This window comes from Oryzias latipes, chromosome 23 (genome assembly GCF_002234675.1).
Source record: "Oryzias latipes chromosome 23, ASM223467v1".
In the NCBI taxonomy this organism is placed as follows: domain Eukaryota; kingdom Metazoa; phylum Chordata; class Actinopteri; order Beloniformes; family Adrianichthyidae; genus Oryzias; species Oryzias latipes.
In genome coordinates this window covers 21,361,673-21,381,400 of record NC_019881.2, presented here as the reverse complement: position 1 = coordinate 21,381,400, position 19,728 = coordinate 21,361,673, and the positions used below count along the sequence as shown (strand labels likewise).

Here is a 19,728-nt window from a genome sequence, read left to right as displayed (position 1 = left end):
TTGTCTTCATGAATATTTCATAAGCGATCTGCAGATCCGTGTTTGCGTTTGGTAATCCGACCCGGTGACCCCATGATGACCTGATCACCTAGCGGGACTTGGATCTCGCAGGTCTCGGGTCCACCTCGCCTTAAAAGCACAGAATCAATCAGAGGAGCGCTTTGCAATCCGGCTATTAATAAAATATGGATCACACCACCAGTGGATGGCTGGGCCTGGGGAGCTAGCCTACTTTCATTAAAGGACTGTGTGGATCTCCACTGACGACAGAATGCGGCCCGTGAGGTATTTATAGCGATCAAGCGGCGTTCCATCTCTGCAGCCAGGAGAAACAAGACGAGCAAGAAAAGTCCTCCTCCCCCATGTCTCATGAACGCCGATCTTAGCAAATGAAGATCCGCAAACCCGTTAAAGACGGAAGAGGGTTTCCTCAGACCCGAGATGATGCTGCGGCTGACAGCTTTACAATAGTACTAGACTCCAGAAGCTTTCAGGATCAGTCCAGAGGACTAACCCACATGGACGCCCCCTCAAGAACTGAGCTAGTTCTGAGGGGGCGATGCGGCTCGCCTCAAATATCTGAATGACAGGTTTTTTTTAGATAAACTAGTAACTAAGGCGACCCCATTTCTAAAGTCAGCTCGTTGTCTTTCTGCTCAGAAGGACACGCGGCGCTCAACAAGTCAGAACCACAGTCTCCGAACCAGAATGTTCTGTTTATTATATTAGCAGCTATGGAATAAAAATAACCGGAAAAATGGTTTATTCTTAAAATAATTTAAATTTCTTATTTGGTCTGAACTCTTCCAGTAAAGACAAATAATCTGAATTTTAGTGATCAACAGATTATATCAGATTACATGTAATCCCATCCTTAGCAATCAAGAGAAGCAGACTTATGCTACGTTCACAAACACACGCTCAAATGGTCACTTTCAATGAAAAGGTTATGTAGATGTGCGTAAACGTGCGTCTCTGGGTTAAAATCTTCGTCCACGCGTCGCTACATTATTTTTAAGACAGTCGTCCAGCTCTACGCACAAAACTAGCGGCTAATGAACACGAGCCAAAAGTTAAACCAGCTGAACTTTGACCAGTCAGAAACTCCAATTTGGTAGTGAAGGATGGGGAACGTTTTTTTTTTTTTAATCCATGGAAGGGTTTGAAAATCGATCATGAAGGAGGAATTAATAACTGCTGGAATTCTGTGACAGCAAGTCTTTCGTTTATCGGAATCGAGCTGTGAAAGAAAAAGGCCTGAAGAAAGATTCACCAGGTTTGAACCGCGTTGACATTTCTATCTTTGACACATCACGGTGTGTACGTAGCTTTAGAGACAGGGAAGACAAAAAACACAAAAAAAAAAACAGAAAGACGAGTTTGTCATACACTGCAAAAACAGGCCCCGTAGAAATAATTCTTAAAATTTGAAAAATGTTCTTTAAAAAGGCAAAAGAAATCTGCCAAATGTGGTAAGAAAACTGTTCTTTATAATAATTCTTACTTTAAGATAAAAAAAGAGATGTTTGCCTGAATCTTATTTTTCTTAAAAGACAAAAACAAGCCAGTATTTAAAACAAGGGTTGATTTACTTTCTTAAGATTCAGTTTTTGCAGTCCAACGGGGAGCACTAGTGAGAAAATGACCCCTAGCTGCCCAAAGCAGCATCACTGCTAACCTCAGATGCAGCTTTGTCATGACAAAAGATTGAATTTATAAAGATGGAGACGATTTTACCTCCTGAAGTAAAAAAAGAAAAAGTTGGAGCCTGAACGGTGGGAGCTCCGCCCCCGTTCTTGTTTTGAGGAGAAGCCAGGAATCCTGCACAGAGCAAAGAGCTCTCTGTGAAAAACGTGCAGCTTCTATTTAAGGTGACGCTCCTCCATTTAGATGTGTGTGAGGACCAAAAGCACAGGTTTGATATCCAAATGTTTTCTGCATTAAGCTCCTCCCATTATTTAAATATTGATTTGATAGAAACCGTCCTTCAGATTCTGTTATAATTAATCGCTCATAATCTTTTAAAAGATTAAATCGTTTTTTTCTAGATGGTAGACTGTACATCAATTTTGTTTACTTTTAAATTATGCTAAATATTTAGTTATTAAGATGTAAATTATTTTGCAATTTATTTAATAAAAAAATATTTTTAATTAGAAATTTTCTTTGTTCAACGTGGACGATCTATGGCAGCCAAAAACAAATGAATAGATCAATAATTTTACACAGAGGAGCTCAGAAAAATGTGAACCAAGACTAAAGAACAGGTTATTCCATTACATTTACTTTATATTGCAAATCTTTGACATTTTATCGCAAAACCTTTAATCCAAGTTTTGTTTGTTGGCTTTCTTAGCCGTATTTTCACCTGGTGGGCGAAAAGGACTGAAAGAAGCCTATTGATTTAACAAAATAAAAGTCTTTTAACATGTTACACTTTAACATTCAAAAAAAGTTTAAGAACATATTTTTCCTTAGAGAAGCCTTTAACACCTGTGATGTCACCGGTGACACCTAAACAACACACGCCCTTTGACCTATCGTAATTCATACCGTTCACCAACATGTTCGCTGTGAATCAGCTGATCTAAAGCGGAGAAAAGTGCCTTTTGCATCAGCTTTTACAAATATGCGACAAAACACTAATCCGAAGTGTTTCATAACGGCCCAAAGCCGCTTTTCTCTGCGACAAAACCCTTTGATTGCATAAACGTAAATTTTAGACAGTCGCAAAAACTCGTTATCTCATATTGGAGTTGGAGCCTCCTAGCCTTGGTTGTCTCTGCTGCCATCTACTGGTAGTATTAATATCTACAGTTACATAAAACCGTTTAATTCTGCAGTTTTGTTTTGTTTTTTTGTTTCAAGAAATTAATTTTGCGTCACCGTGAGCTGGAGGGGCTTTGAGGATGAATCTCGCAAACAAAATATTCATAACTTGAAGGGAGGACAGCAAACGCAGCAGGTCAACTCCATCCATGATAGCAGGAGAAAACCTGACCATCCGTCACCTTCATCCCGTACGTCACATCTCTTCTTCCTCGACTGCTATCAGCATTTCCTCTCATCCTCACAGCCAGGGAGGGTCAATCAGACCCAGACTTTACGCCGTCTCTGCCCCGGCCAATTCAGCCAGCTGAACCTGAGCGTGTTTGTGTGAGCGGTCCAGGCCTGGCTGTGCTAACATGGCTGGCTGACTTTGTTAGCATATTATTAGCCTGGGGTGTTGTTGAAGCACTTCTCACATTACCTCCTCTAATCACTCCCCGAACAGCCAGACAAACACAACCTCCCAGCCCGCCTCGCCCACAACCGGCCGCTAACAAACTGCCGTGAAAACGCTGCAGGCGGCTCCCCGCTTGATTGGCTGAGATCAATGTCAGTCACGGCAGAGGTGGACCACACCTCCTCCTCATCTCCCTTTCCCTCCTCATCTCCCTGCCGACGAATTAATATGATTCCTGTCCTCCTGAGCCCCCGCGGTCGCACTGAGCACGCCGCCGCCACCGCCACCTCATCTCCTTCCTGTTTGACAAAGAGAGAGAGAGAGAGGGCGCCGGATCGGACGCCCATGAATTCGGATGGCGTTGATGTAAATGAGCGGCTGAGGGCAGAGAGGACCCAGGCAGGACCGAGGAGGCGGGAGGCAAAGATGGTTTCAGACGTCCTGTGGTGCATGTGGACGGGGCGGGGCGGGGCGGGGCGGATGGGGGTCAGGCTGTGGTTGTCATGACGCCGTGCTCATTTTTTCAGCTGTTTCCGCAGCGACTGAGAACACTGTTGTCCGCCTGTGAGATGTTCTCTGTATCAATCTGTGACTTCTGTTGGTTTTTTGTAGTTGTTTTTTTTTTTTAATAACTACGACGTGTCCAACCCTTTTGTCTTGTTTTTGTTCTTTCTCGTCTCCCCCCCTCCTCCCCTCCACTGTCCTTCCATCCCTCTTCCTGCCCCCCCCCCCCCCCCCCCCCCCCCCTTACAGGCTGTGCGTTTGTCACGTTTTCCACCAGAGCCATGGCACAGAATGCAATCAAAGCCATGCACCAGTCTCAGACCATGGAGGTACGGTACTCACCCTTTACTTCAACTGTCTCTGTGGCTCCTTTTTTTTTTTTTTTCTTCTTCTTTTCTGACTGTTCTGAAAATGTGCCGCTCTGCCTCATGATAGCCATGACCCATTTTCACACCCCGGCGAGGTGAGCGCTTTCTCATGTGTCCAGAGTTTGAAGCAGCCGTCCTGAACTTAAAAGAAGCCTCACCAGAACGCAGGAAATACGCCACAAACGGACCCTGAAGCCTCTTTCTCTAAGGGTTTATTTGATTCATTTGATAGGGACCATGCACATTGATAAACATCTTTCCAGACAGCCATAGGTGTAAATATGGCAAATCATTGCAGTAATGCAATTTGACATCTCTAGAACAGATTTGTTGAGACACTAGATAAGACGTTAGATTGCGATGAAAGCTCAACACAAAACAGTTCAGTAAAACCGGATCAGGTAACACTTTATAATTAGATTCCTTAAAGACCCTCTCCAATCATCTCTTGATCTATTTTCAAAGTGTTTCCAGGGGTCCCAGTAATATTGTTATGCATTTTTTATTTAGACAACATAAAAGTAAAAAAAGGTGTTGTGTTTTTAGAACATAGCTTCTGCTCAGCTGCAGGAGTTTTATTTTTAGACATTTGTCTCTTAGCTGTTGGCAGGACCATTGGCGATTGGTTTAGTGTGCATCACTTGTTAAGTTTACACTGACCAAGACACGCTAACAAATGTTTTATTTAAAAAAAGTGCCAAAAAGGCTTTACAAGGGCTAATAAATGTCTTAATAATATCCCATAAAGGTTTGCAACTGCTGCATAAGCATTTATAAGGCATAAGGAAGACATCTACTGAATTTATTATTAGTGTTCTATAAATCTTTTGGGGGTCTTGTAACTGGATCATTAAGAAATTCTAACACACTGTGTTTCAGCAGATGTTCTATGCGAGTCTAGAAGGTTATGTCCAACTATTATGGTGCTCTTCGCTTTCTGAGGTTCTGATGCTCCTCATGGGAGGAGATCTGATGAAAGGGATTTTGGATTTGCCTTCTTTCAGGTTTTATGCATTAGCCTTAAAAACAAAAAAAAATCAAAATCCTTTTCAAATCAATTCAAATTTTGCAGGAATAAATCTGGACGTGCTTCCATAAGCTCATAAATGCTCTTTGCACTCCTGCTGGAAGCCCCTCCATCACAGCTTCCGTGACTAAAACGCGTCGTCTGCCGCAGGTGTTTGATGCAATCCGTCCCTGAATCTGCTGCTTTGGTGCACAGACAGACGTTTCAACTGGGGAGCAGCAGATTAGCCCCCTGCTGCCTCCTAAACCCACAGAAGTTCTGCAGGACGGGTTTCCTGCAGGAGGCTCCGTCTTTTGGACTTATGGGACATTCGAGATGCAAAATCAGTTTGCATGATGGGATTGCAGAGGAAGGTTCACTGGGGAACAGATTGAAAGTAGTTCTGATTTAAGCAGTTATTGAACAAAATGAGTCAAAAGAAACACAAAGTTGTTAAACGTATCTTTAATGGCGTAACAAGAGGAAGAGGATTTTCTGCCGTTTGTTGAGGACCAGAAGCTGCTTTCCTTTTGGTGATAAACAAATCTGTAGGTCTTCAAATGAAGCTTGTGATCTGTCCTGATTTGGAACGAAAGTCCAACTGACTTTAGGATCGGGTGTGTTTTGGTGGTTCCGTTTGTTGGATCTCACACAAACCCTCATTTAAAGTTGCAAAAAAAAACTCAGAAAGAGGAACATCATCGTGATAATAGTATTAAAATAAGCAAAAAGGTAAACAATGATGTAACAGGATAACCGGGGTTCGGCAGAGACGCTGCGGCTGCAGCTTTACATATCATTTCCATTCTGCGGTTGTTTTAAGACTCACTTCCTGCTCATCTCTGGAGTCTGAAAAACTCCGCAGCGTCCTGTCAGAGGAGGAAATGATCTGCTGACAGGACGTGGAAGGAGCGATGTATTCTGTTTTTATTTTTGCATGTTTTGGGAAACTGTGTCCAATAGGGGGCGGTGAATAATTTCTGGTTGTAACATAGAGACTTAAGGTTTTTTCAGTTTGTGCTCTTCTTGCCTGAACAATTACATGTTCATCTTTAGCTCCTGAGAAGATCACCGACTGATAATTCCTCCTCAAACTCAGTCTGGAGCGGCTCGTGGCTTTTTTTGTTTTTAAATCTGACGGCTTAGATGAGCTGAAGCAGAATCTCTGGACAACAGTTTAGAAATTCAAGCTGAAGCTTCAGAAGAACATGCCTTACGTCATTTGGATTATGCAAGCAAACAGAAGTGAGAGACGGCGAGGAAAAGTGGAGGCGGGCTTGCCGTGCTCGTCAACAGCAAACGGTGTCGTGCTGGACGTGTTTGTGTCAAACAGCTGATCTGTCAGAGGCTCACAGGAGCTGAAGAACACCAAAGAACGCCGCTTCTGTTTCACCCTGAGGGTCGTATTGGTCCAAACCACTTCTAAAAAAAAGTCAAAATGACAGATTTCAGATTCAGTAGAGGTGATCGTCAAAGCCGTGTCTCTGTCAGGTGCTTCCTGTTAGACAAAAAAACGAGAAGCAGGTCAGCAGATGGAGACTGATGGACAGTTTAGTGCTCTGCTGTAACATCTGAGACCCAATAAACCCTGAAGAGAGCTGCTTCTGGTGGAACACAGGTGGAACGTTGGTCGTTTAGCTCTAAATGGACCAAAAGCCAAACAGATACGTATGTATGCGTTCAGATGGAAGCAATGGCTGTGTCCGTTAGGGGGTCAAATCAGGATCAGCTTAGAGTGATTCAAAAAAAAAAAGTACGCTGAACACCGAAAACAGAAATTCAAAATGAAAAGCATCTGGGAACTGGACTGAGTGAACCCTACCCCTTGGCGTTCCAAACAGAAAGTCCCTGCAAGAAACAAAAATCTAATAGACTTCCTGTTTGAAACACCGGACAGGAAGTGCCCGCAAGCAGGAAGTGCCCGCAAGAAACCAAAATCCCATAGATGTCTATAGAGAAATAAACTGCTGTTACTCATTCTATTGGTCAGAAGAACCATTTTTGATCAGATACCTCTTTTTAACATGTTCCTTATTTTCCTATGACAATGTTTCTGTAGTCATGTTATAAACTGACCATATAAACTGACCAATCAGATGCCTCATTAAAAGTAGCCCCCACGTCCAAAGTTCAAAACGTTTGACAGATTTCGTGTAGCCCACTTTCAAGTGGTAGGGGCTCACTCCTGATTGGCAAGAGTGGTTGCCAAAGGAACTCAGACCAACTAGGACTAATCACTGCATTACTGGCTGCGTCTGGCGATGTCCGTATCACGAAAAAACATCAACGGACTTCATCTGAGCCTGAAATAAACCAATTTCTATGTGTGACAGTCTGGTTCTCAGAAGCAGTCGATGATGGAAGCGGAATCATTTATAAGTTTATCGGATTCTGAAGTGGAGAAAAGTAACTTGCACAGATATAGGTCCACTTTCCTCCGCATCATAATCGACTGATTCACGTTAACCACCTTAACAATCATAAAGTCGTGGTAGGTCAAAGAGTTTGTGTTGTTTTGGCGTCGCCAGTGACAGCTCAGATGTTAAAGGGTTAAAAACTGAAGGTTTCCGACGATTGAAACGTCACAGCTCTACTCATATCGCCATCAGTCGCACGGCGACCCCGGCCGTGACCCTGAGCCCCGGCGCCTTTGTGCCGGTCCCTACTAGGGGGCGGGCCTCGCCGCCCCGTCAGGTCGATGACAGTTGAGGATGACAGGGCTGTTATTGCCGGAGAATTGCATGGTATAAAAGGAACGGCGAGCGTGAGTCAGAGAGAAGGGACAGAACGCGGTAATAACAGGCTGTGTTAAAGGAAAAAGAGCGAGCGCCCCTCACCCCGCTGGCCCCCTCATTACAGCCGATCATGATAATCACAGCCGCCCTTGACGTGGCGTGACCCGGACATGTGGAGAACGCGCGCTCCTCCCCCGGCCGTCCAAACGCAGCTTTTCTGTTTGTGTTTTTTTTACCCGTTAAACGTCGCTGAAGTGTTGATTCCTGTGCTGTCCGTCTGAGCGGTAGGAGTGTCTGCGCTACTATTAAGCCCGAATTATCCTCACTCTGAGCCGGCGTCCTCACAAAGGGCCTGGCGAGCGCCGTCCCTCCTTTTTATCACAGGAAGAAAAGCCTTAAAGCGCCACACAAAGATACCACGGCCGACAAAAGCGAAATACCTTCATTTCCATTTGAAAACAAGCTGTCGAGCCTCAGGCGGACCTAAATTGGCGCATCCGTTTGTTAATGCTCCTCAGTTTTGCAATTTAAAAGTAATTACTTTGGGTCCGATTGAGCGAATGAGGTCTGGTAAATAGAGTTTGGTTATTGTCGGGGCTCCATGGCGGCGCACAGCCTCACGGCCGGGGTGTGTGTTTGTCGGCGTGCGTCCTGGCCGTCACGTACGCGGCTCGTGTCGCTGGGCGGAGGGGGAGGCGGCTCATTGACGGCCCTGTCACTGTCGTATCCATTCTCATTAGGCCGTGACATTCAGGTGCACGGTTGGCGTGCGGCGGCGGGCGCACAAACACCGCAGCGCACTGAATGTCAGGAAGTAATGAAAGTGGATATGAGCGAGACTGGTAATTCACTCTGAGGACACACAGAGGACGCTTCTTTGTGTTGACTTGTGTGTTGCATTATTCACTCCATGTGTAACGACTCATTTAGCGCTCGGCGCATGTTTGCATCAGCGGTTATTTCTGTTTCCCCGGTTTCCTTTATGTTTTATTCACCACACCAGACGCACATTATCCTCCACCGACGATAGACTCGCTGCTTCAGGACGAACCAAACCTGTTTAGACGGGGGCACAAACGTCAACCGCAGGGAAGATGAATGTACAGAGGGAGGGGCCAAACAGAACAAGGATGGGATTCTCCACACTCAGCATCAATCAGACTTTGGGGAGACCTTTACGCCAACAGAACCGCTCCGTTTCCTCTGATGGTCCATTTTGTTCTGCAGATGTGACGGGCCTCCAGGTTGGTGGGAAAACATGTCTGACGCCAGCCTTCGGGGCCCGGAGTCTGACACCCCCATTCTAAACTTTTGTTTGGTTTGTTCCAACACAGACCAGCATCAAATGGAGAAAATGGGCTAAAAAAACATCTAAAAATCCAGAAAATTTGGTGTTTTTAAACAAAATGTTGTATAAAACGTATTTTATAATCAGAGAACTGCCCTGGTTTTCATCTTTGACCTCTTTATTTGTAAAAAATCAGTGCGTCTTTAGGCAATATCGCCCCCATTCAGCTGCTGTTGGAACTGCAGGATTTTTCCCTTCCTGACCTCGATGCAACAAAGAAATTACAGCATTGAGATGCAGAAATCTTGTAATGAATAAATAGATACGTTAGCAGTTGATAACCCTCTTTTTATGATAACCCAAACATGCTAGAGATTCATTTTTCAATCAGATGATTTTCTCAGCTTGTGGCCGGACTTTGGACGTGCCTATGTCACAAAAGTCTGATTAAATACAGTTATAATCCACCTGGCAACCCTTTTTATAGTACTTTTTTTATATGGCCGCTAGAACTCATGGAACAGGCACACGTGCATCCATAAAAATCTGCCCATCCATTTTCCAAACCTTTTTGGGGTCACGGGGTTGCTGGAGCCTATCCTAGCTACTGTTGGGCAAGGGGGGGTACACACTGGATAGGTCACCAATCTGTCACTGGGCCACACCCTCCATTCACACTGAAGGACGTACCAGTTAACCCATGAACCATGCTTTCTGATGCTGGGAGGAGACTGGAGATTCCGCTGTTCGATTCCCGTCCGCTTGCGGTTTCAGGGCGCTCGTTCGCCCCTTCCACTGTGGATTTTCGGGCTAAAACGAGACGTTTGGTCATTAAAAAGTCGGAACACAAGACACTCGTAATAACTGAGACATAAATATCCATCAGAGAACGGAGCTAAAGCACAGCAATTAAATGTGGAAATGAATTTTTTAGACTCCTGCCCGTCTCCGATGGGCTGATTTGTTTGTGTGGATGCAATAATTCATGTTCAGAATTCCCTGATGGACGATTGAATGTTTATCTTTACGTTTGTCTTTTCAGTTCATTCATTCCAGCTCTGGTGGTAAAAAAAAAAAAAAGACAAACAGATTCAATTCTCCGTTTGGAAATCATTTCTCTAAAAGTCGGGTTTCCAGGGAAACCGGCGAAACTTTTACCAGCACAAAGTTTTGCAGATGTGGGCTGCAAGACGTCAAAGCGCTGCGCACCGGCTGCTCCATATGCTGCAATTACATCATCGCGCGCTGGGAAGCCACATTTCTGCGGCGTGCTCATTGCCGCCGCTCAGGTGTCACTTTGGGAGCGCGGGCTGTCAAAGCGTCAGCCCACACAAAGCTGCGCGTCAGTCACAGGTGCTGTCAGGCCATCAAACCTGCAACGCCGCTCAGCTGTCTGTGTTTTCAGGAGTTTGAAAAGGAGCCACTAAAGCCCACTCAGCCTGCTGAATGATTAATACTCCGGCTGCATATTTCATAACTTTTTGATGCTTCAAAACTTTGACTTTATGCTGAAAAGCTGTTTATTTTCCGGATGGCACATTTGTGCTGGAGATTTGTCAGAAATCAGAGGAAGAAGACAGAAATAGTTTTTTTTTGTTTCTCCCCGGAGAAGCGTCTCATAGCGAGGAAGTCACCTGTGAGGTTTGACGTGTTTGGTCTTTATATACTTTTTATTTTTAAGATGCGAACGCCGCGCATCATCAGAGACTTCCCGCCTGCAGCTAAAAGCCACTTTCCAGAAATAGTTTCAGGAGGGAATCGATGCTTCAGCCGCGTTAGCATTTAAAACGAATCAATAAAAACTTTTTTTACGCCCAAAATGATTCTCATAATGTCGTAATAAATGTACTTTAACAACCTGCCTGAGCCTCATGAAGCCTTTTAGGGTCTAAAGGGAGATGGAACTGCTACGCTGCCACCTGCTGTTTGTTTCCAAAAGCGTCCAATTTGAGAGAAATTACTTTTCAGGTGTTCTGTCACTGCTGCTCCCCCACCCCTTCCTAAAAAAGCTGCAGGCTCATCAGGCTGTGAGGAAAAAGGCTTTCTGTAACTCGTATTTTTTTGACTGGATTTCAGCAGAAATGCTATGTCTTTAGAAAGTTTCTTAGCTCGGGATCTTCTCATTCTGAACTCTTCTTCTTTTATCTCATTTTAGCTGCAAATCCTCCCAACGGTTTCCTTCCTGCGAGCAGTCAGGAGTTCAGCTTCATGCTTGTCTTTTTGCTAGAAAAACAGTTTCCGTTCTGTTCGTTCATCAGTTTCATATTTCAGTAGAGTCACATCGTTTTTTGAGTATTTATGGAGGAGAGGAGAAAACCAGATCCCTGAGAAGCTGAGGCCCCGCCCACCTGGAACGCGGTTCCAGTGGTTCCTCTGTGGAGGACCATGACGCTGATGTCTTAAAGTCCCCCCTCCGATCATCATCTGATCTATTTTCAAAGTGTTCCCGTTGGTCTTTTCATGATGATGAAGAAGTTTTTAGCCAAAATCTAAAAACCTGTGTCGTTTTTCTAGGACATAGCTTCTGCAGAGCGGCAGGAGTTCATTAGAATTTCGTCAGCGTTTCTGTTTGTTCGACTCCACTGAAGTCCGGTTTTTGGGAGGATAAGGCTCCACCCCTGCCCATGTCAGCCAAGGTGATGGGATGTTTAGCAGGACAGGAAGGGGGAACTCCTTCCTCCCGGGAATCGACGGCGGCGATGAATAACCTTCTCCCTCCTCAGATTGCTTTTCTCTCATCGTCTCCTTTTCTTTATCTGCCGCACTCCGAACAAAAGAGAAAACGAGCCGCCGTCAGCCAGGAGACGTGGTCATTCGGCTGATAAAGTCCGGCCTTGGCCACTCCCCGGGGTAGGGGGGGGGGCACTATAGAAATGTGAGGCAGTAGATTGCTGTGTAACTTGATAGAAGCTGAAGGAGAAGCTGTTTTATTGTGAAACTTGTTCTTTGAACGGACTTCCTGTTGAAGGAAGAACGCCACATAATTAATATTAATAATGATAATCTTGTTCTTTCACTCCTAACAAAATGAGCTAATTAATCAGAGTGTAGTTGGTGTGGACATCTTGAGTACCATTTGCACACCCCCACAGGTGCAGCATTTACCTGTCAGTAAATCGTCTGACCTCACAGACGACTGGAGAGCGACGAAAGGACACCGAATGCAGGATCCGCCGTACGTGTTGCTTATGCTAGCCTCACCAATACTTCAAGATACCACACGCACGACAATGGAACGTTCCATGGTCATGACGTCCCTCAAGGCACCGCAAGACACACTCCCCTCTACGACTCTCCACTGGCCAAACAACCAAAAAAAACCAGACCCCATACGGGTTTAAACCCCTCCCCCGTATAGATTCATGTGGCTAAGGCTTTACTGTTGGGGTCACTGAAACCAGACTTTTCCAAAATAGTAAGACACTCTGAACAAATGAACCAAAGAGTCCATTAAACCTCTAAAACTGTTACTGAACCATGACTTTGATGGTCACGTCTGTCAAAAGTCCACGGAAACTCTCTAATGTCTTGGATTTATAATCAATGACGTCCTTATACTGTATATCGTGAATTAGGTTTGTTTTCTGTTGGAGCGAACGGAGACTAACTCGCTTTTGCAACTGGGTGGCCACTTGATAAACTGACTCGGCTCCACTTACTAGGAAGGAAAAGTGTTTTAAATCCTTTCTTTGAAATTGCAACAAACAATGATACATTTATTGAATATTTTTGTTTCATATTTGGATTTTTGCTGTTCTGGAAACCTATAGAAATCCAGAACTTAAGTAAATTTACTCCAAATTAACTGGATTACTCCCCTGATGATCTTAGAGAAGGTAAAGTGGAAACTTCCGTCTCTTTTGATGGATTCAGATGCTGTTTGACTGACACGCTTTCATAGAGTAAATAGTGCGGTTTCTCTGTGAGATGAGATCTGATTTCATTTGTTTTATTTATTCATTTGGTTGGAAATCCCAGCAGCCGACAGTTTGGATGCCGTGTTGGCAGCAGTGACAGACAGATTTGCTCAGCGATTAGGTTTTTTTTTACCGTCGAGTTTCTACCGCGGGGGGGGGGCTGAGCGCCAAAAGAGGAGATCTGCTGCCGAGCTGGAGCTCTTCAGCAGTTACTTTCTGTCATTTACTGATAAAGACGCCAAACGGAGACGCATTCTGAAACCTTGAGCTGCGTTTAGAGTAAACGCCGTTTGGGTCAATTTACAGACGTCCTGCGTGGTGACTGATCAGGTGGAGTGCGGTGGTCTGGCTGCATGGCGTTTCGGGCATCGCGGTGCGTTTAAAGTTCAGATAGTTGAACTTTGCCAAAGAATAGGCATCAACCAATCAGGGACTCCGCTTTGGCCCCTGACATGTTGATGATTCAACCAGGGGGTGGAGTCCAAAACCAACATGAGTGAGAGTTCATGTTCCTCTCGTTTTTTTTTCTTCCCCTTCTCGGGACGGCGAGTCATCGCACTGGGTCACAGATAGACGGAAACACGGCTGAAAGCGGCCGCCGTTCAGCTCCTGCAGGAGACGGGGAAGCTTATGAACCCAGACATGGAGACGTGATTACCGATGTTTCTGTAGAGCTCTTCAAAATAAATCAAGCTGATCTCTCAGCAAACACATTATTGGACAAGCGTCAAGCAGCAAATGTGTCGAAAGAGAGCGAGTGGATGCAAATCTGATGAGCGAATCCCGTTTGGTGTCAATGCAGCCTCAGTCAGATGGATCCGGGGTTTGACCTGTATGAGTGGTGAAGGTTTTTTGGGTTGTCTGGACCCGTGGAGGGTCACAGAGAGGAGCGGCTGCGGCCTGCAGTTCCCTTGAGGCTCACAGGGACACCTCAAGGGACGTCATGAAGATAGATCGTACCATCGTCATGCGTGTGGGAAGTGTATTGTGAAGTATTCGTGCGGCTAATGGAAGTTTCACGCACTTCTGACGTACGGTGATGCTGTCGCAGTCCCTTACTGACCATGCCCGAATGCCACACACACGGGGTGTCCATGTGACCCGTAAGGAGCCCACACTTATCACGTGAACAGCCCTGACGGGGCCTGAGTGAACAGGGTTTGGGGGGGTATTAAACGAAGACAAATCCAGGCAACACGCCTGCATCTCACCTGCTTCCCCTGAAGTGTCGTGTCCGTGTTCACTCTGAGCTGTCGGCCGCAGCACAATGGGTCAGTGAGCGGTCTACGACCTTGGCATTTCCTGCAGGCCGCCTTCAGGCCGCCCTACAGGTCTTCGCCCGTATCCACCTGTAAGAGCAGTTGTCACTTTTTTAGGCTTATACCTAAAAAAAAAGGACTGATTCCTCACCTGAGCGGACGCACCATTTCTGTCGCCGAATCCCTTTGCTCTGCCGCCGAGCGCGAATCCCGCCTCCAACTAAATGTTTCAATCAAACGTTTTTTTTCTCCTCCTGTGGCACGTTGCCTTTGCTTTCCAGCGGATTTGCCCCGAGTTAAGCTTTGATTGCTCTGTTTGAGGAAGAGGATGGATGATCACTTTCAGCTCGGCTCCAACTTTCATGCGGAACGCCTTTGTCTCCGTCCCCAGAGCAGAAGTTCGGCCCGTCGGGACGCTCTTCCCCGTCTTCTTGCGATTGTCCGCTGATTCTGTTTGCCCTCATCGCCCTCGTCTCCTGCTCATCCAGGCCTTCTCTCCAGACTTCGACACACAGATGGAGTCTCTTTTTGCTGATGAAATAGTTGGAGAAGTCAGGAAATCTGTGTCTGCTGGAAGTGTTTGGGGCTGTGAGATAACAGAGTCCTCGTGGGGAAGAGAAGAAAGCCTGCTGGCTTTACGCTGGAGGTTCCTGTGTGTGCGTGTCCTGTGTCGCAGAGACGGCCTCTTCATTCACGTCACGCCTTTTCCTCCTTTTTTGACGTTAAGAGTGTTTCTGCAGAGGCAGACATGTTTAACAGTAGTTGGTTTTTTTTTTAAATCAGTGATTTAGAGTTTATTTCCAGCCACTCTCCTTCTTTTCTCTCATTTATTTTCCTTTCCTCCACTTGATTATTTTTCTGTTTGATTATATTTCTAAATTCCCTCCCCCCTTGTTTTTTCCCTTTCCCGTCTTCCTCCTGTCCACCCCCCCCAGGGATGCTCGTCTCCCATCGTGGTGAAGTTCGCAGACACGCAGAAGGACAAGGAGCAGCGGCGTCTGCAGCAGCAGCTGGCGCAGCAGATGCAGCAGCTCAACAGCGCCACCACCTGGGGGAGCCTGACGGGCCTGGGGGGCCTCACCCCGCAGTATCTGGCTGTAAGACCCCCCCCCCAACCCAAACCTCACCCCTGCCCCCTGCAGCCCTAAAATAAAACTCCTGAATTCAATAAATCATCACTTAGAAAAGCGATATTATACAAAAATGCAGCCTGGAATTAGACAAATCCAGACTTTAGTCGGTGCAGATGATGGTGTCATCAGCGTAAAAGATTACTTTGACATTCAAGCCTCCTCTGCTTCACTTTTGTTACAAAAAAACAATAGGAAATGACTAAATTTAGCTGTCGTGGCTTTGACCTTTTCAAAATAAAACCTATTTTACACAAATATGTTAACCCTTTAACACCATAGATGTCGCTGGTGAAACCTAAATAACACCTTCTTTGACTTGGCTCTTTGGCCGTTTACACAATCGACGTGAATCAGCTGATTCTGACGTGATAAAAATGATAAATGGGTGAACAGTGGAGCTGAAGGGTTGAATTTTGTTAAAAATACACGAAAAAGTAAAGACACATTGTCAAACTACGTTATTTTTTTCAAAAAGATTTAAACTAAGTTTTCCAAATAACACATTTCACTTTTATTTGTGTGACAAAAATTGTTGGTTGACTTATTTTTTGCAATAATTATACATAATTACGTTTCTTGTTAGCACGTGTTAGAAGTTCATTAAAATAAAAAGTTTGAAAGATTTTTCGATTTATACGTTTCTGACATAGAGATTGAAAATGAAAACTTATCCCAAACTTTTTTGAAACTTTTTTTTTTGAAGATTTGTTTGAAAGAGACACAATCGTCACATTATTGCACCAATGCATTCATTTCATCTGAACCCTTGAACTGTTTAAGCTCCTCCAGTTCCATATTTTTCTCCGTTTTCTGAAAAGGTGGAAAAGAAAAAACATCGGAAGTTTTCCGCTTCTGTTCTGGAATCTTAATTTTTCTGCAGAAATGAGGGTAAAAAACTTTATTAGCTTGATTAAGAAAACAAAGTAAAAAGAATTCAAACTTTGAAAGGTTGTTTTTTTCAAGTGACCACGATTTTGTCATAATCTTTGTCATAATTCTAACCCAATTTTTATTTATTTTTCATGAAACAAAATTGTGAAACAAAAGATTCAAGTTATTATTATGCTGCTAAATATTTTTTAATATGTTGGTTTCAAATGTTAAAAATAATAATAAATATAAAATACATTAAAATTAAAATAAATACAAAATAAAAGCACAAAATACTGACAGAATTTCAAACAAGAAAAAAATTTATAATCATGTTTAAAAATATTTGTAAGTTTAATATTCTCAGAAAATGTTCTTTTGCTTGTCTTACTGAAGCAGGAATGAGGTTTCAAATTCAAAGCGTAAATGTCTGCTTTGGTTTAGTTTCCTCTTGAAAACGCTTCTTTGATCTGCTAAAAAAGGACTCTGTCATCTGCAAACCTACTGTCTGATCACCTGCAGGTTTCCTCTGTCAGTCAGGTGAAGCGGCTCGTTACCTGCAGGCTCAAAGAAATGTCGCGTTCTGATCCCGCCGGTTCTGTTTGATCCAAAAAAAGTCAAAACAGCTGGGCGAGAGACGCGCTTTTCCTCACCCTCTCCTGTCTTTCTGTCCTGCAGTTGCTCCAGCAGGCGACCTCCTCCGGGAACCTGGGCGCCTTCAGCGGGATCCAGCAGATGGCCGGTGAGTGAAAAAGAAACCGCAGTCCGCCGCTGCAGCGGGCTCGCTGCCGCCGCCGCGCCTCTGTACATTTTATTTTCCTGCAAAAGGGGAGCAAAGAGCATAACAAATGAAGTCGCGTGGCGCAGTGAAAGAGACCGTTGCCCTGAAGATTTATTAACTGTTGCTCAGATTCGTCTAGATCTTTTAATGAGGCCAGACAAGAGCTGTGCCCAGGGCGTGGAGCGGCAGCACGGAGGCTTTGTCAGGGATGGATGAAGCGCAAGAAAAAAGAAAAGAAAAGGGAAAATGGAGCGCAGAAAAAGGGCTCAAAGTCGTGCAGCGCTGCAGGCTGGCGCCATCTACTGCTTTGTTCCTGAATTGTCTTTGATTTGGAGTTTTTTTTTGTTTTTTCGTCATTTGGACTTCTTGACTTTTTCCTCCTCCTCCGCGTCCCACTCCGATCATCTTTTGATCCATTTTCAAAGCGTTCTAAGTGCTCTTTTGGTCAAGATTGTGCTGAATTTAGCCAACTTAGCAAACTCGCGTCGCTTTATCGGAGCAATATCGGAGCTGTCCATCCGTCCAGTTCTGATCCAGATTCCAGCCCAGACCGGGAAAGCAAAGACGTTCATGGATCTGTTTGTCTGCAGGTGGATGATCAGAATTGAGCAGGGACCTTGTGGCCCCGCCCACTGTATTTTCTACAGAAATACGATCTTTTTCAAAGGGCATTTACCACAATTCAAAAACTTGGATAGGCAGTTAATAGTAATTATCTTTATATATGTTCTCCACCATCAGAAAAATACTATTTGAAGGAGTTAAAAACACCAAAAATACAATTTTTCCTGTGAGTTTAATTGAAGACCTTCCTAAAGACGGGACAAGGAGGCTCCTCCTTTCTGCACATTCGGTACTCGTTTTTTTTTTGGCGCCACTGTGCTCTTGAGCTCCGTCCCACATTTTCCTGGAGGAGCTCTGACAAACAGGCTCTGGGATTTGGAGGCGAGGGAGAGAGGAACTGAACGTGGAGGTCCTCCATCTGTGCTGGAGAGCGCGAGTGAGCATTAGTGATTGGCAGGAGATGTGAGACAGCTGAATGACATCTGGTCCCCGTCTTTAACATGAGGAGCTGCAGAGCTGAGAGGCTTCAATTACACCAATGAGCATTCAATTAGATGCAGCCAAGGCCGGTCTGCAGCACAGCTCGTGGTGGTATGGAGCGCACACACACACGCGTTCACACACTTTCTGCACTCTGGTGTGGAAAATAGGACGCGTTTGTCTCAGCATCTCCATCTTCTTTCTCTCCAACACTTTTTTTTTTCCTCTCCTTTTTTTTATTTTCTCTAAAACTGATTCAGAAAATGTTCTCTCTGACAAACGCAAGTAAGAGCTGGTGCTCCGAGAAAAGGTGAGAAAGATGGAATCAGAGAGGCGGCAGTCGTCCCAGAGATGGGGAAAGATGAGAAAATGATGCGTCTGAGAGGCAAGAGGAGGCCAGGAGGAGAAAGAGATAAAAAACATCAAATCTAAGAGAAGAAAAGCATGAAGCGACGAACAAAAAGCAGCCAAATCCTCACTGACAAACAGAAATATCCCTGTACGTCTCAAATGAGTCTGCTCTAAAACTCCCGGTTCTGTTTGTCATTTCCTGTCTGCCCTACATATGTATCTGAGTTAGTGCACATGCTCGCCACCGAGCCGTGGCTGTTTTTATTCCCGCTCGCCGCACAAATAGAAATCCATTTTAGCTTCTGATGACTGACGGAAAATTGGAGAAAATCGCTCTGAAAACAAGATTGGTTTTGGCGGCGGCGCTCCGACGTGCTGCTGACGTGCGTGCGGACGGACGTGCACGCTCGTCGCGGGGAACCGTGCGCACTCCTACAAGCTCCAGAGCGACTTTTTTATTTTTTTCCCTTCTAGATAAATGAAATTTACCAATCAGAGCTGTGAATGTCAGCGATGAAGCGGCCATCTGCTGCGGGCCGCGCTCGGCTCGGTTGTCTTGGTGATTTTGGTGTGAAACCTCAGACTCTCTTCACCGCGGTGTCAAACAAGATGGATCTTCTCCACGGTGTCTTGTTAGTGTGTGTGTGTCTTTTTGTATCCTTGTGTGTGTGTGTGTGTTCTCATGGTACTGTATATACACCCCAGCTGTATATACGACACATACACCTCACATCGACCACCCTCTTAACAACCTCACGGCGGTAAGACCTGCGGCCGCCACGGCTTGTGTCCGGTTACTTCCTGGGTTTTTGCACCGACACACACATTCATGCAGAGAGGTGAAAGGTTAATTCGTGCTCTGACTGCATGTAATGGCCGCTGCGCCAGCATCACTCAGGTGTTGGCGTGTACTCATTAATTACACTTGAATGGGGGCCCAAACGCCGCCGTCAGAGAGAAGAAGAACGGCGAGGAGGCGGCGGCTGCAGCCTTCTGTTGCTTCTGGAGAGGTTTTCACACCATCGGTCGGGCCATAGATTGCACACGTATGACCCTTAAGTTTGCAGTAGACAATGGGTGGGCAATTATTTTGAATGGCAGGCCACATACGGTTCTAAAATGGGATAGAAGGGCCGGACCAGGAGCAGATGTGTGGAGTGAGAAAGAAATAACATGGAATGGAGATGAAAACATTTGGAATGAAAATCATATTTTAAAACAGAGCATTTTAGAGTTTTTAGGTTAA

The 19,728-nt window shown here is 45.0% G+C and overlaps 1 protein-coding gene and 1 long non-coding RNA gene across 15 annotated transcripts in view; one reads left to right on the top strand and one right to left on the bottom strand.

The window, feature by feature from the left end:
- Nucleotides 1-19,728, top strand: part of celf2 (CUGBP Elav-like family member 2) — a 219,168-nt gene that overhangs the window by 180,944 nt on the left and 18,496 nt on the right. For all 14 annotated transcript variants that reach the window (XM_023952426.1, XM_023952422.1, XM_023952424.1 and 11 more), the window contains 3 exons: nucleotides 3,980-4,059; nucleotides 15,239-15,400; nucleotides 16,985-17,048. In XM_023952426.1, the coding sequence (XP_023808194.1) occupies nucleotides 3,980-4,059; nucleotides 15,239-15,400; nucleotides 16,985-17,048 (306 nt within the window). The remainder of the gene's footprint in view (nucleotides 1-3,979; nucleotides 4,060-15,238; nucleotides 15,401-16,984; nucleotides 17,049-19,728) is intronic.
- LOC110017634 lies at nucleotides 3,987-15,216 on the bottom strand. The gene is made up of 3 exons (XR_002872757.1): nucleotides 14,256-15,216; nucleotides 9,818-9,937; nucleotides 3,987-6,526 (listed from the first exon to the last, which is right to left on the bottom strand). It is a non-coding gene; the product is annotated as an uncharacterized LOC110017634 (long non-coding RNA).